Source organism: Apodemus sylvaticus, chromosome 1 (assembly GCF_947179515.1).
Source record: "Apodemus sylvaticus chromosome 1, mApoSyl1.1, whole genome shotgun sequence".
NCBI lineage: Eukaryota > Metazoa > Chordata > Mammalia > Rodentia > Muridae > Apodemus > Apodemus sylvaticus.
In genome coordinates, this window is record NC_067472.1 from 144439433 (window position 1) to 144456758 (window position 17326).

At 45.6% G+C, this 17326-nt stretch overlaps 1 protein-coding gene across 1 annotated transcript in view; it reads right to left on the reverse strand.

The window, feature by feature from the left end:
- The window catches only part of Trpm1 (transient receptor potential cation channel subfamily M member 1), a 119926-nt gene that overhangs the window by 37488 nt on the left and 65112 nt on the right, over nt 1-17326 (reverse strand). Inside the window, exons 12-17 of the mRNA XM_052178463.1 lie at nt 16536-16670; nt 15466-15516; nt 11842-11982; nt 11073-11102; nt 8228-8520; nt 4985-5213 (exon numbers count right to left, since the gene is read on the reverse strand). Coding sequence (XP_052034423.1) covers nt 4985-5213; nt 8228-8520; nt 11073-11102; nt 11842-11982; nt 15466-15516; nt 16536-16670 — 879 coding nt within the window. The remainder of the gene's footprint in view (nt 1-4984; nt 5214-8227; nt 8521-11072; nt 11103-11841; nt 11983-15465; nt 15517-16535; nt 16671-17326) is intronic.

Below are 17326 nucleotides of genomic sequence, written 5' to 3' on the forward strand. Positions count from 1 at the left end.
CAGGAAATCCAGGACACAATGAGAAGACCAAACCTAAGGATTATAGGCATAGATGAGAGTGAAGATTTACAACTTAAAGGGCCAGCAAATATCTTCAATAAAATTATGGAAGAAAACTTCCCTAACCTAAAGAGAGAGATGCCCATGAATATACAAGAAGCCTACAGAACTCCAAACAGACTGGACCAGAACAGAAATACTTCCCGTCACATAATAATCAAAACACCAAATGTTCTAAACAAAGAAAGAATACTAAAGGCAGTAAGAGAAAAAGGCCAAGTAACATATAAAGGAAGACCTATCAGAATCACAGCAGACTTTTCACCTGAGACTATGAAGGCTAGAAGGTCCTGGGCAGATCTCATGCAGACTCTAAGAGAACACAAATGCCAACCAAAACTACTATATCCAGCAAAACTCTCAATCACCATAGATGGAGAAACTAAGATATTTCACGACAAAACCAAGTTCACCCAATATCTATCCACAAACCCAGCCCTAAAAAGGATAATAGGAGGACAACACCAATACAAGGAGGGAAACTCCACCCTGAAAAAAGCAAGATAGTAACCTTTCATCAAACCCAAATAAGTTAAGCAATCAAATTTAAAAAATAACGTCAAAAATGATAGGAAGTAACAATCACTATTCCTTAATATCTCTTAACATCAATGGACTCAATGCCCCAATAAAAAGACACAGACTAACTGACTGGATACGTAAACAGGACCCTACATTTTGCTGCTTACAGGAAACACACCTCAGGGTCAAAGACAAACACTACCTTAGAGTAAAAGGCTGGAAGACAATTTTACAAGCAAATGGTCTCAGGAAACAAGCTGGAGTAGCCATTTTAATATCAGATAAAATTGACTTTCAACCCAAAGTCATCAAAAGAGACTCTGAGGGACACTTCTTGCTGGTCAAAGGAAAAATACAACAAGAAGAACTCTCAATCCTGAACATCTATGCTCCAAATGCAAGGGCACCCTCTTTCATAAAAGAAACTTTATTAAAACTCAAAGCACACATTGCACCTAACACAATAATTGTGGGTGACTTCAACACTGCACTTTCCTCAATGGACCGATCAGGAAAACAGAAACTAAACAAGGACACAATGAAACTAATTGAAGCTTTGGACCAATTAGATTTAACTGATATATATAGAACATTCTATCCTAAAACAAAAGAATATACCTTTTTTTCAGCACCTCATGGTACCTTCTCCAAAATCGACCATATAATTGGTCACAAGACAGACCTCAACAAATATAAAAAGATAGAACTAATCCCATGCCTCCTATCTGATCACTATGGAATAAAAGTGGTCTTCAATAGCAACAGAAACAACAGAAAACCCACAAACACGTGGAGATTGAACAATACTCTACTCAATGACACCTTGGTCAAGGAAGAAATAAAGAAAGAAATTAAAGACTTTTTAGAACACAATGAAAATGAAAACACAACATACCCAAATCTATGGGACACAATGAAAGCAGTGCTAAGAGGAAAACTCATAGCCCTGAGTGCCTCCAAAAAGAAAATGGAGAGAGAATACATTACCAACTTAATGACACACCTGAAAGCCCTAGAACAAAAAGAAGCTATTTCACCCAGGAGGAGTAGAAGGCAGGAAATCATCAAACTCAGGGCCGAAATCAATCAAGTAGAAACAAAGAGAACCATACAAAAAATCAACAAAACTAGGAGTTGGTTCTTTGAGAAAATCAACAAGATAGATAAACCCTTAGCCAGACTGACCAAAGGGCACAGAGAAAGTATCCAAATTAACAAACTTAGAAATGAAAAGGGAGACATAACAACGGAAACTGAGGAAATCCAAAAAATCATCAGATCCTACTACAAGAGCCTGTACTCAACACAACTGGAGAATCTGGAGGAAATGGACAATTTCCTTGACAGATACCAAATACCAAAATTAAATCAGGACCAACTAGACCATCTAAACAGTCCCATAAAGCCTAAAGAAATAGAAGGAGTCATAGAAAGTCTTCCAACCAAAAAAAGCACAGGACCAGATGGTTTCAGTGCAGAATTCTACCAGACCTTCAAAGAAGAGTTAACACCAATACTCTTCAAACTATTCCACAAAATAGAAACAGAAGGAACACTACCCAATTCCTTCTACGAAGCCACAATTACGCTGATACCAAAGCCACACAAAGATCCAACAAAGAAAGAGAACTTCAGACCAATTTCCCTTATGAACATCGATGCAAAAATACTCAACAAAATTCTTGCCAACCGAATCCAAGAACACATCAAAACGATCATCCACCATGATCAAGTAGGCTTTATCCCGGGAATGCAGGGTTGGTTCAATATACGGAAATCCATCAATACAATCCACTACATAAACAAACTCAAAGAACAAAACCACATGGTCATTTCATTGGATGCTGAAAAAGCATTTGACAAAATTCAGCATCCTTTCATGCTTAAAGTCTTGGAGAGAACAGGAATTCAAGGCCCATACCTAAACATAGTAAAAGCAATATACAGCAAACCGGTAGCCAGCATCAAACTAAACGGAGAGAAACTTGAAGCAATCCCACTGAAATCAGGGACCAGACAAGGCTGCCCCCTTTCTCCTTATCTTTTCAATATTGTACTTGAGGTACTAGCTCGGGCAATTCGACAACATAAGGAGGTCAAAGGGATACAAATTGGAAAGGAGGAAGTCAAACTATCATTATTTGCAGACGACATGATCGTCTACCTAAGTGACCCAAAGAACTCCACTAGAGAGCTCCTACAGCTGATAAACAACTTCAGCAAAGTGGCAGGTTACAAAATCAACTCAAGCAAATCAGTGGCCTTCCTATACTCAAAGGATAAGCAGGCTGAGAAAGAAATTAGGGAAATGACCCCCTTCACAATAGCCACAAACAGTATAAAGTATCTTGGGGTGACTCTTACCAAACATGCGAAAGATCTGTATGACAAGAACTTCAAGACTCTGAAGAAGGAAATGGAAGAAGACCTCAAAAAATGGGAAAACCTCCCATGCTCATGGATCGGTAGAATCAATATAGTTAAAATGGCCATTTTGCCTAAAGCACTATACAGATTCAATGCAATACCCATCAAAATCCCAACTCAATTCTTCACAGAGTTAGAAAGAGCAATTATCAAATTCATCTGGAACAACAAAAAACCCAGGATAGCTAAAACTATTCTCAGCAACAAAAGAAAATCTGGGGGAATCAGTATCCCTGACCTCAAGCAATACTACAGAGCAATAGTGTTAAAAACTGCATGGTATTGGTACAGTGACAGGCAGGAGGATCAATGGAACAGGATTGAAGATCCAGAAATGAACCCACACACCTATGGCCACTTGATCCTCGACAAAGAGGCTGAAAACATCCAATGGAAAAAAGATAGCCTTTTCAACAAATGGTGCTGGTTCAACTGGAGGTCAGCATGCAGAAGAATGCGAATTGATCCATCCTTGTCTCCTTGTACTAAGCTCAAATCCAAATGGATCAAGGACCTCCACATAAAGCCAGACACTCTGAAGCTAATAGAAAAGAAACTGGGGAAGACCCTTGAGGACATCGGTACAGGGAGAAAGTTTCTGAACAGAACACCAATAGCGTATGCTCTAAGAGCAAGAATTGACAAATGGGACCTCATAAGGTTACAGAGTTTCTGTAAGGCAAAGGACACCATCAAGAGGACAGATCGGCAACCAACAAATTGGGAAAAGATCTTCACCAATCCTACATCAGATAGAGGGCTAATATCCAATATATATAAAGAACTCAAGAAGTTAGACTCCAGAAAACCGAACAACCCTATTAAAAAATGGGGTACAGAGTTAAACAAAGAATTCTCACCTGAAGAACTTCGGATGGCGGAGAAGCATCTTAAAAAATGCTCCACTTCATTAGTCATTAGGGAAATGCAAATCAAAACAACCCTAAGATTTCATCTTACACCAGTCAGAATGGCTAAGATTAAAAATTCAGGAGACAGCAGGTGTTGGAGAGGGTGCGGAGAAAGAGGAACACTCCTCCACTGCTGGTGGGGTTGCAAATTGGTACAACCACTCTGGAAAGCAGTCTGGCGGTTCCTCCGAAAACTGGGCACCTCACTTCCAGAAGATCCTGCTATACCACTCCTGGGCATATACCCAGAGGATTCCCCACCATGTAATAAGGATACATGCTCTACTATGTTCATAGCAGCCCTATTTATAATTGCCAGATGCTGGAAAGAACCCAGGTATCCCTCAACAGAAGAGTGGATACAAAAAATGTGGTATATCTACACAATGGAGTACTATTCAGCCATTAGAAACAATGAATTCATGAAATTCTTAGGCAAATGGATGGAGCTAGAGAACATCATACTAAGTGAGGTAACCCAGACTCAAAAGGTGAATCATGGTATGCACTCACTAATAAGTGGTTATTAACCTAGAAAACTGGAATACCCAAAACATAATCCACACATCAAATGAGATACAAGAAGAAAGCAGGAGTGGTCCCTGGTTCTGGAAAGACTCAGTGAAACAGTATTTGGCAAAACCAGAACGGGGAACTGGGAAGGGGTGGGAGGGAGGACAGGGGAAGAGAAGGGGGCTTACGGGACTTTCGGGGAGTGGGGGGGGGGCTAGAAAAGGGGAAATCATTTGAAATGTAAATAAATTATATCAAATAAAAAAAAAAAAGAATGCAATTTACAACTCAAGCAAGGGAGTTAGGGTGTAGGTCAGTGGCAGATAGCTTCATCTAATTTACATCAGGCCCTTGATTGCCCCACAGACAAACCAAGGAACCTTATAAATTGATTATTTTTTAGTCAACCCTTTCAGCCTGTGCGTGATGGGGTAGCTGAAATGGAGGAAAGTGAACTTGGGTACTGTAAATAAAATAAGCTACAGGTACAGAGGCTCAGCCTGCTGTGCCCCGTCTCTGTGACCCCAGCCTGATGGCCACAGCACACCCACCTTCAGGCCGGGGTTCTTCCTCATGCGAAGCCTTCCCATCCACATGTCTGTGAGCAGCATCTGGCTGCAGGTGTGAGCAATGAAGTCCCGGTGCTTGGCTGCCACAGCCAGCTTGAGGCAGGTCGAGTTGCTCCAGTTCTTGAGCTCATAGGTCAGAAGTTTCATGGCGACCTGCTCGTCATGCTTGTAAGACTGGTCTAACAGCTCCACGGCGAGCTGGCCAAAATCTCTGCAGGGAAGAAGATGTCGGCAGTGACGAAACCATAGGGGTTATGAGCTTGTACTTAAATGTAAGTGCCCGAGGTAACTTGGAGAGCTGTGTGACACAGAGGCACTGGGTTGAAAGCAGCTTTGAGGTCCTCCGGACATTCTCAAGACCTGTCACCAGAGGAGGGGGCAGCAAGCAGCAGGCTCTGTGACTGATCAGGAAGGGGATTGAAGGCTCTTCCTGCAACAGAGCTTTAGGTGTTGTCCCTCGGGCCCTAGGAGACAAGCCCTTTTCCTTGGGCTATACACAGGCCAGCCAGGCAGATGGGAAAGGCAAGATCTGTGGGACTGCAAGTGGTAACCAGTGGCTGCTTCTAGGGCCATGCAGAGCACCAGGATGACTTGTGGGGTTGGCTAGGTGGTGATTCTAATGGTGGGTGTTGGCCGTGCCCGAGTGTTTGCTGTAAACCAAACGTTTTAACCATGTCCTTTTCATGTGTTACATAAAAGTTCAACAAAGCCTTGATTCCAAGACAGTCCAGCATACTCTGTGCAATTAGACAGGGTGTAGTTGTCATAGGGCCCAGAGCAAGATATCTGATGGCCAATGGCAGGGTCTCCAGACAAAAACGGATTCAGAAACCCTGGTATTCTCATATCTGAGACCGGTAGGCATTTTATCTCCTCTGACCCGGTTCCCATGCTGGAGCATGTGACCATGGCACCCCACATTAGGATTGTGACCTGTAGTCATGTAGCTTAGAGCACAGAGATCTCCATGTTAATGATGTATCTACATGGGCCACCCCGAGGGTTTAGCCAATAAGCTTCCCTTCTTGGACATTCCTTCTTGTAGAAGGTATTTAACCTCCAGGCCTACCTGAGTAAGTTGTATTCACCCATTCTCCATGAAAAGCAATGAATAAACAGTATGGACAAGCATGGACTGTCTCTCTTATTAAGAACCACTGTGTGTGTGTGTTGGGGGGGGGGAGCCTTCATCATATAGATCCTCGACACCTATGTATCCCACAGAGAGGCCCTCCATGCTCCTGGACACTTGCAGCTAAGCTAAGCCAGAGTCATCCGCATGTCCCACCACCACCCAGCCCCCGCCTGCCCCAGGCTGGTCATTGCGGCCCACGAGGCCCCAGTTCCATACCCCACAAGGTTTCCAGCAACAACTGGTCACCCTGGAGCTTGGGAACCCCTGTCTCCTTGGTCTCAGCCTGCCTTGTTGCTCATCCAGGCTGGGCCCCCCATCTTAGGCTAAGTTCATAGCCTAATGCTACCCATTTTGTCTGCCAGATTAGAGTTCATACATCCCAGAGGCAAGGCAGAAGGCAGGACCACAGCAGGGGAAGTGTATAAATAAGGGGCACCAAAGAAAGGGACACAGCTGAATTTTGAATATACTTTGTTATTTTTTTCCCTCATGACCCTGATTCCAATATTTAATGACAGCTATAGCCATTTCCAGCTCCTTAGCCTTTTTTTTGTCATGGGATGTGATTAAAATATGGCCACATAGTTATCATTCTCCTCTGCCTTTGCCTCTCCGTGTACAGGAGATCTTGTTGCAGTTATGAAGATGGAGATGATGGAGGGAGAGTGGTTGTTCCTGTCCATTGAAGAGTCTGGAATGTACAGTATTTTCTGGGCCCGATCTTAGCCTTCAGGGTAACATAGCACCAAGAGAGGACTCTCTAGAAGGCAGGACTACATCTGGAAACCCAAGGTAGGTGAACATACCTCTGTTCTTAAAAGCATTATGTTTTGGAGTTAGAGGAATAGCTTGGTGGCTGAGAGCATTTGTCTCTCTCGCAGAGGACCTAGGTTCAGTTTTCATTATCCACATGGAGGCTCACAACTGCCTGCATCTCCTCCAGTCCAGGGGATCAGAACATCCTCTTCTGACATCCTCAGGCATCATGCATGCATGCACATGGTACACACACACACACACACACACACACACACACACACACACACAGGAAAAGTACTCCTAAAATAAAGTAAAGTAAACCTAAGAGAAAAGCCGCTAAAGCCTTGGGTTCTAACCCTTAGAAGCCAGCTCATCATGTGGAAATCACATAAACCAGAGCACGAGCAGAAGAAATCCAAACAAAGCCACGGGATGCTGGCTCAGCTGCCTGGCACAGCTGCCAGGCCCAAGTTCATGTGCCTATAAAGTCATTTCTGGCCTCCAGCTTTCCAGTCTGTCACGTGACAAAGCAGCAAAGAGCTGGTCTCCTCTAACAACAGACAATCCCCTGAGCAGGCTGGAGGGCAGCATCCCTTCTTCAGTCCATGACAGGAAAGACTGCTGTCCCCAGACTGCAGGGACAAGTAGGCAGACTCGGACCCATCGCTTACCATATGTAGCAGGCATGTCTGCAGGACCCAGGGTGGGCTTGGGAAAGAGGAACTATAACCTATGGATTGCTGAATGTTTGCTGCCCAAGTCTAAATGTGATCAAGTCCAGGCCTCACCTGACCAGGCTCTGACAGCTAACGTGGACCCCCCTCCTCCAGTAGGGAAAAGGAGATCTGGCATTGAAATCTGCTCTCCTTAGCTAGGCCTGCCCTCAGGAGAAACTAGCTAAACAGAAAGTCCACCCTGCTGGGGCATAAGTGCCTAATCTATATGAAGAGGAAAAGGCAATATTACCCCCCCCCCTTGGACATCTGCCACAGCTCTAGGGGAAGAAAAATCCAGAAGTTCTCCTGGCATCCAGCACCCAGCACATAGATGTGCCAAAGTTTATATACAGCAGCCGTGGATATTTCTTTATAGAAATTTATTTTACTGTCTTTGATCACAGGCACGAGAAGGCAGCAGACTAAACCAGTGACAACTCAAAAATAAGCCAAAGGGACAGAAGTGAAAATACTGACAGATGTGACAGGCAAAGCCCTTCCTGAGTAAGCCTCAGCCACATGGTCCTTAAGTGAGGAGTACAGTTGTCACGCCTTCAAGGCGGAGGGCATCAGTCCATAGGCAACCTCATCCTCAGATTCCCTCATGGTACTCACTTGGAATTGTTGTCCAGATCCTGGGAGATGTCATCCACCAGCTCGCTCTCGGAGGACTCGTGGGCCATGGCCTTGTAGAGCTTGCAGGCCACCAAGGCCTTTGCCATGCACTCTTCCCCACGCTGCCACAGGAAGACCGCCATCTTCTGGCGCTTCATGAGCACAGCCCATACCATGAGCTCGTGGTAAGGGTACTGGAACCGACTCACAGCAGGGTCGTCCACATCTATGTCGATTTCTTCCTCTTTCTTCTTCTTCTTTTTCTTCTTTCCTTTGGCTGGGGGCTCGTCATCCTGAGGGGAGAGGAACATGCTTAAAAAAAAAAAAAAGGTTCCTCCTAAATGGGCAACACATGGGTCTGGAGCTGAAAGAGAGGGGAAGACTTCCCAGTCAGAAGCGGCTAAGAGACTTGGTAAGCCAGGCTCTGGTCACTCCTCATACTGACTCCTTGAACCGAAAAGGAATGCTGCTATTTGAATACTGTATCCCACTGGGTAAGCAGCTTCGGTTTTTCCCAGGGGGCTTTAACAGAGAAGACAAAACAAACACCCCCAAACCTCCCCATAAGCCAAATACAGATAACAGAACGGGAAAGGTGAAGTCACTGCTTGTCTCTTCAGGGACATATTCCAACACAGCAGAACATCAATGCTTGTTTGCAAGATGTAGCTGAATGAGAAACTGATGCAAACGTGTTAAGTGAGGCCTGGGTGCGCACAGGGCTATGATACCAACTCACCTGGAGACTGAGGCAGGAGGGCCGCAAGTTTAAGACCTACCTGGGCTACGGAGTGAGTCAACAGCAAATCTGGGCAACTGAGTGAGATTCCGCCTCAATATAAAAGTAATGGGGTTGCTATGCAGCCTGAAGAACTGAGTCTGTGTCCCTGTGCTGTGTGGATGGCCAGCTAAGGCAGCACGCACTGCCAACCCCAGCACTGGGAAGCAGAGACAAGAGGATTCCCGGGCTCTGGGGACCAAGCCAATCTAGCCAATCAACAAGGCCCAGGCTCAGTGAGACTACATCTCAAAAAATAAAATGGAGGGGAAACAGAGGGGGTGGGAAGATAAGTGCATTTTTAAAAATTCAGGAGAGAGGGAAAGTGGCCTGGAAGGTTTCTGCTGCCAAGGCTGAGGACCAGAGTTCAAGTCCCAGGACCTACATGATGGAAGGAGAGAACTGACTTCTGAAAGTTGTCCTGTAACCTCTACTGGCCTATAATGCGCCTGCGTGCATGCATGCATGTGCGTGCACACACACTAAAATAACATGTAATTAGAAAGAAAACTCAAAAAAAGCATCACACGTCACTGGAGCTCTTAGGCAGGCAGAAGAGGCCAGAACCAGAACGGTGTGTGAAAACTTGGAAAAGCAAACTTGAGAATCTAGATGAAGTAACTTTGAAGAAAATGAGAATTACCAAGTTCAACTCCATTAAGACAGGAAGTCTTCCTGAATGAATTTGTATTCCCAGTGTCTGTCATCAGGAAATGAAAAATAAACCAAAAACAGGACTGGGAGCAGAGTATTACATTGAGGGAAGAATGGGGGTGGGGATGATATAGGAGGAGTTGGAGGGAGTTAATGGTTAATGAGGGTGGATTTGACTGACCGAAGCAGACTATATGCATGTATTAAATTCTCAATAAAAAAGAAAATTATGTCTTAAAATACGATAATCTTGGGCTGTGGAGATGGCTCAGTGGACAAAATGCCTGTCTCTGAAGTATGAGGACTGAGTTCAGATCCCTAGAACTCAGCTGGGCAGCTGTCATACCTGCGTGTAGTCCTAGGCCTTGGAGATCAGAGGCAGGAGATTTCCCCAAGCCAAGCTGGCAGGATAGAGTAGCTATACTTAGCAAGCCTCAGGTTTAGTGAAGCTCCTGCCTCAGTAAATACGGGGGAGAGAAACCGATGAAAACAGGTGATGACAGCCTCTGACCTGCAAACACCCAAACATGTAGAAAAACACAGGCCACACACACACACATGAGGAAAACACAAGCTACACAAACGCAAACACACACACACACACACACACACACACGAGGAAAACACAAGCCACACAAACACACACACGTGCAGGAAAACACAGCCCCTCACACACAGGCAGGCACACATGTGCACACACACACATACACACACACATACACAGAGGAAAACACAGGCCATACACACACACACACACACACACACACACACGAGGAAAACACAAGCCACACAAACACAAACACACACACGTGCAGGAAAACACAGCTCCTCACACACAGGCAGGCACACATGTGCACACACACACATACACACACACATACACAGAGGAAAACACAGGCCAGACACACACACACACACACACATACACACACACATACACAGAGGAAAACACAGGCCATACACACACACACACATACACACACACACACACATGAAAATACAGGCTACACACACACAAACATACATGCATTCAGGCAGAAAAGCACAGTCCCCCCCATACATAGGCAGGCATGCATGGCACACACAGGAGAAAGCACAGGCCACACACACGCTGACACACACAAACACACACACACACAAACACACGCACGTGCAGGAAAATACAGCCCCTCACACACAGGCAGGCGCGCGCGCACACACACACACACACACACACACACACACACACACACAGGCATGTGCACAAACCAGTTTAGTTTTTTAATTCAGCCAACTCATCTAAGATTTTGGCGAACTGTACAAAGCACTTATTCAGGGAAAACATTGCTCACGTTTGTGTTACTATACATCTAAAGGCTTCCACAGAATGATGAAGGTATAATAAATAAACTACCACAAACACGTTCTACTTACTTCCATTCCCAGAAGCTTAAGTGCTTTCGGCTGCATAAAGAAGAGGCAGGAAAAGAAGTAAGTTACAATATTTTTGTATCACTATTAATTAATGACAATATCCAGGTGGGTCAACGCTTTCATGTGGAAACTGCTTCTGTCAACAGAAGTCAGTTGGGAAGGACAACAGACAGACACACAGCCTTCCTGGTAAGTAGAACCAAAGGAGGCTCGCAGTAGGAACTGTGGAGTGGGAGTGAGGAAGGCTCCCCACAGATCTGACGTTTACGTGACCGGAGGTTTAACAGGCTGGAGCAAGAAGCATTGTGGCAGGTCAGGAATGAACGCTGATTTTGGTGGAGGAATAGGGTCTATTGGGGTACGGTGGGGACGGCTTGCTGAAGCTGTCCTGGATGACTCAGATGTACAATGAGGTTGGCTATGATTGAACAGCAGGGAGCCCTGAATTTTGTGGACAAAAGATGCCTTTTCTTGTCCCTTGCTTTGGAAGATAACAGGAACTCCAGTGATGGGTGGGAGAACAGAGGCAAGGGGCCCAGACGGAGGGCTGTTGTGGGAAGGAAGGGAAGGCAGACGTGTCTGGCCCAGTCTTCAGAAGTGAAAGCTAGGAGGCCCCACACAGGGTATCAGGGCAGAGGCAGGGTGGTGACACTTTAGGACAGGTGAGGTGAAGAGTTGCATTTTGCACAGGTGGTCAATGGGGAAGCACATCAAGGAACCACAGGTCACACTGGGAGGCACGGGACACTGCGTGTCTGCTAAGCTCTACCCTCTTAGGGCCAAACAAGTTGTTGTAGAGAGTCCTGAAGCTTTTCCGAGTGTAGTTGCAGCGGTAGGCACCGCCCATGAGGTACTCCAGCACCAGTCCTATATCGATGAGGCTGATGTGGTAATCGGGTGGAAGGTTGCTCTGTAAGAAAAGGAGTTCACAGCGTGAACATCATCCCAGGAGCAACTGGCTGTGACTATAAGAACAATGTTCGTTCTAATACCATATGATATACGGAAATGACAGGTTAAATCATATCCCAGAAATTGGCTTCCATTGAGAATAAAGAGTTAGACACCCAACTAGTTATAGAGTCCGTGGCACACCTGTGGCCAGACAGAGTGGTCAGTAGCTGGTATATGGAGGTAGAGGAAGCAGTGTGGTGCCGTGGTCTATCAGCAGATATATTTGGATAACACGGTTCCTTGATCAGCCCTTTCAGGGAGGGGCCAAAGTTCCTGGAGGAAGCAGTGAGTGTCAAAGGAGCCTGTAGGAGGTCAGAGGATTTCTCAGAACTGGAGCCTCACTAGTGGAAGCTTTAATGGTGCTGGGGTCCAGGACTCACCCCACAAACAATCCAAACACCAATCTCGGTCAGACATGGAGAGTTTATTGGGCACACACCCCAGGAAGGGCTGATCAATCAGTGTCACAAACCCAGACTCAGAAGCTGGTTGTGACGTTGAGCCAAGATCCTATAGTGCTTTTTAAGCCTGAAATCTGCAAACATCTGTGCCAAACTATTCCACCAATCAAGATTTAGGGATAGGGTATTTTCTTAGGAACATATCTTTGTTGTACATGTATCCTGATCCCATTGGTTGGGGTATTTATCTGTGGCAGGGAATCTGTCTTGTCTAACATTCATGTCTTAACTTGCTAACCAGAGCGTCAGTTACCCACTCATGTCTCTTTCTGCCAAATAGAAAGAGGTCTTGGGAACTTAAACTTTATGTGACTCTTACTCAAAATGGAAGTCTAATTTCAAATAGTTTCTTATATTGTACAGGTCTCTCTCTTATGTTCATCCTAGGAGATGTTTATGAAAACAAATACCATAAAGGCTTATACACAGGTGCAGGAAGTGCTGATGGTTGGTTGGTTTAGGTCCAAGCTTATTGTGAGTAACTATACAAAGCGGTTCTATTACCAGGCGAGCCAGGTAACAGTTACCTAGGCCCTAACATTCCAGCTAGGCCTTAACATTTCAGCTAGATCTTAACAAATGGTATTTGGTGACTCTGGGGACACTGGATCTTCAGTAAAACACAACCAGCAGCTGTCTGGTATGACAGAAGCTACCAAAAGGACTGAATCTAGTCAATGTGGAAGAGGGTTTGGGGGGCACAGTCCCAATGGTGAGAAGCAGTGACCTAAAGGGAAGCACTTCCTGCATTGTGCCATTCCTCCACATCCCAGACTCGTCCATACACCATTGTGTCAACAGTTTTGTAAGAGCTGAAATGATGTTGGTAACCTGGGATCTGTTGAATGTCCTTTTTATAAGCAGACTTTTTACAATGACTGAATCCTTTTCTCATAAAATATGTATTTCTTCTGCTCCGATTATAGTCACTGACCATGTTGGGTATTTCTTATGAATGGGACCTTTTTATTCAGTGCTGTGGATTGAGCTCAGGGTTTCATACACAGTAGGTTTGTACTCATCCCAGGACAAGGATCTCCTACTGCTGACAAGAAGATGTAGGCCTGCTCTAAGGAGCTGGGCGCTGGGGGCGAGAGAGGAGGCTGTAAAGAGATCAGTGCAGCAGCGTGTGTAACTCGCAGAAGGAGGGTCTGCTGATTCCAGGGTGGGTTGTTTAGGGTGAGTAAGAGTTTCCCGGAGATGACCTAGGAGTGGAGGAGCAGGAATGATGAGGTAAGATGAGACACAGCGAGTGCTGTGGACATGAGGAGGTGTGGCCTAGGCACAATGTAGCCTCCCAGGCCTCCGCGTGTTCGGATGGGTCCGTGTAGATATGGTGGGATGTGGTAGGGGGCATCTTGGGCATGGGCATCGGCATGGGCCAGGATCAGTGGGAATTTGTGTGTATTGGAACGAGCTTGAACTCGGTAGTGTATCCATGGAGATTTGGAGCTGGTATTTGTGAACAGGGAATTAAATAGTAAGGGGAAGGACCATAGGAGAAGGAGCGATTATTGAAGTCATTCATTCAGCTGAGAAACGGTCAAGTTTGAACTTGGGCAGCTCTTACTTTGAAAGTTTGCACTTCCTAATCTGTCTTCCACTTGGGTCCTGAAGGAGGAAGCAGAATTCTTGTGTGTGGAACAATGCTCTAGGCCAGAGACTTCTGAGGTCCCCCAGATCGCAGATCCACTGATTTTATTCTGCTCTGTAGAAATCATTTTCTCATATTCTTAGAACTGAATATCAATACAACCTGTGACCAGGCTGTCCAGGGCTCTGTCCAAGAGCCCCACTTACTCATTCTAGAGAGATGGATTGCTACTAGGAGAACCTAATCTCATCCCTAACTTGTGGTGAGAGGGCTCAAGAGATGCCAGGGTAGGACTAGGAGAGGAAGATCCCACAGGAACACAGTCTTTCCATAGTGGGGAGCCCTGGAGAATGAGGGGAGCAGCTTCCCTAAGAAACAGAGGAATTGCAAAGACTGAGAGAATTTCTGATGCAATCCATAGGACATACATACAGACTTCCTGGGGAGCCTCCTGCTGGCACTTCTGGGGTCACCTTGGTGCTACACTATAACCAAGCAGTTGTCAGTGTGTCCCTGAGCTGTGACAAAGCTGATTATACTTCCCCTCTACTTCAAGTTTTACTTTTGTTTATCATCTGAATGTGTGTTTTTTGGTATGCATGTATCTGTGTTTGTGTGTTCAAGTACCTATACATGTATGTGTGCACATGGGTATGGAGACCTAAGGTTGATGTCTGGTGTCTTCTTCAACTTCTCTTTATCTTATATACTGAAGTAGAGCCTCCAATGACCCTGGGGCTTGCCAGCTGACTAGGGATTCCCCGACTCTACCTCTGGCAGGCTAGAGTTATGGAGGGGGCAGGCATCATACCCATCCAGATTAGATTTAAAAACATATATGTGTATGTGTATGTACATGTCTATGTGTATGTATATATAGACAGAAGTGTGTGTGCATATGTGTATGTAGTATGTATGTGTGTGTATAGAGAGAAGTGTGTGAGTGTGTGTGCACATGTGTGTGCACACGCACACACATGCACACACACCACAGAACACCTGTTGAGGTAAGAGGAAAGTCGATAGGAGTCAGTTCTCTTCTTCTACCATGAGTTCCGGAGACAAGACTCAGGTAATCAATCTTGTCGGCAAGCAAGCACCTTTACCTGATGAGTCATCACACAAGAGCCCGCCTAGCATTTACTTAATTCTAGAAATCCGAACTTCAGTTCTCACGCTTTCAAGCACTTTACAGCCATGTATCTCCCTGGCCCTTTGTTCTTCTCTTTAAAGTTATAAGTAAATTCTTACTATGAATTGAGGAAATCATTATTCCCTACATCCTAAAGAAGAAGATAATACATATTAGAAACAGAAGATTGTTTTTAAGAATTACTTTAGCAACAGATGCTAGCAGAGGGTTGAAAAGGGCAAACGGGCTCACCTTCTTCACATCCCGAACCAGCAGATGGAGGGTGTTTGGTGGGCCCAGTCTCTGAAAGGGAAGTCAGGCACAGAAGTATAGTTGGCTCTTCAACTCCTGAGCCAAAGTCTGCCCCACTGAAATGTGGAGTTTGTAGTGTCCTACTGACTCATTTCTTTTATAAGACAACTGGCTGTGGTTACCACACTCAAACATGTGTGAAATATGTTGAATACTTTCAGTGTTCTTGCCGTGTTAAATACCTTCACGTTTTACACCATTTCTGCCACTGAAAGTCAGACTGGGGGAAGGAGTTATAAATTTCTAAAACTTGAATCGTTCTAGTGTAGGCAAAGTAAATTTCAGCCTACCACTTCCTGTTCTGACACAACTTCTGACTGCTAAACCTTGTTTTCAGTGTAGCCCCTGGAAACTTGAGGATCACCAAGCAACATCAGTCTGCTGATGCCTGAGGATATGACATCCTCTTGCTTCACACGCATAAGGTGTAAACGCAGGCTTACTGTGGTTTATCTGGCAGATTTTAGACTTTTCCCTGTTGCACAAGCACCAGGGAGCACCATACAGGCCTTCATCATGATAAACTGACTCTGGATCCTTTCCCCAGGCTAGTGATGCACAGTCCCATGAGCTGTAGCTCCTGCTAAGCCCCATCCATGCCCCCAGGGAGATGCCTGATGCTTCAGTGGTCTGTGCTGCTAAGTCCTGATGTTCAGTGGGCTGGGACCATCAAGTACATTTTCATCTTAGGACACTTTCACTTCAGGGGTGGCTTTATAAAGCTGTGAGCCCACTGTACAGTGAGGCTCATCTGTCCACTGCAGTCGGAAGGACTGGCTGCTGTGGCAGAGTTGCTAAGGATATGATGGATGCACACTGGCCGGGAGCAAGTGAGAAGTAGCTGCCTCCCACGACGACATATGTGTCTTCCAGCTGAAGCTGCCCCAGTCTATACTCTGACCCGGCTTTTGGGGGTGGGGTGGGGTGGGGGTGGGGGATAATATGTGCCAGTGATGAGCTATTCTGGGTGCTAGCTCGCCCCCACCCTTCCTGCTGGGACACTCGCTCACGGTGTTATAAAGCTCCTCCAGCCTCGGGATGGTGAGGAAGTGCTGCATATTCACTCCGTTTTCAATCAGAAGCTTCACAAAGTCAACCCGATCCAAGACAAGAGCATCCAGCATGGCTTGCTCCAGGGCGTTCACCTGCAGGAGACCCAGAAGGGAGGCCGTGAGTCGCCCAGGACCTTAGGACGTCTCGTGGAAAGTTCTGGAATGTTTTGAGCTGTATTCTCTGAATTTTGGTTTGTTTGTTTGGGGCATGTGCGTGTGTGTGTGTGTGGGGGGGGGGAGCATGTTTTGCTAACCTGGTGCTAGGAATTGAGCCCACGGCCTCATGTATGCCTGCCAAGAGCTGTACTAAGGGCCTGCACCCCAGTCTGTGGTTCCCAGAGTTGTTTCCTTGGAATAAACATGCCTTAACCTTCTCTCCTGTCTTCAGTCTGCTCCCCACATGCTCTGTTAGAGTTTGTGAGGGATTTTATCTTTTAAAAGTGAGTCAAAGAGTCCGGGGAGTTGACTCAGAAGTTAGAAGCGCTTCTTGCGCTTGAGGAGGACCCAGGTTCAATTCTCAGTGCTTACGTGGGAGTTCACAGCCTCTCTGCTAACTCCCGTCCCAGGGGAGCCAGTGCCTTTTTTGACCTCTGCAGGTACTAGGCATGTACATGGTGGTGCACATGCATACATGCAGGTAAAACACACATGTAAAACAATAAAAATAAATAAGTCTAAAAAATGTTTTAATTGGGAGTCAAAGAGCCATCCCACTGTTGCCGAGTTTAGTTTCTCTCTGCTGCTTCCTT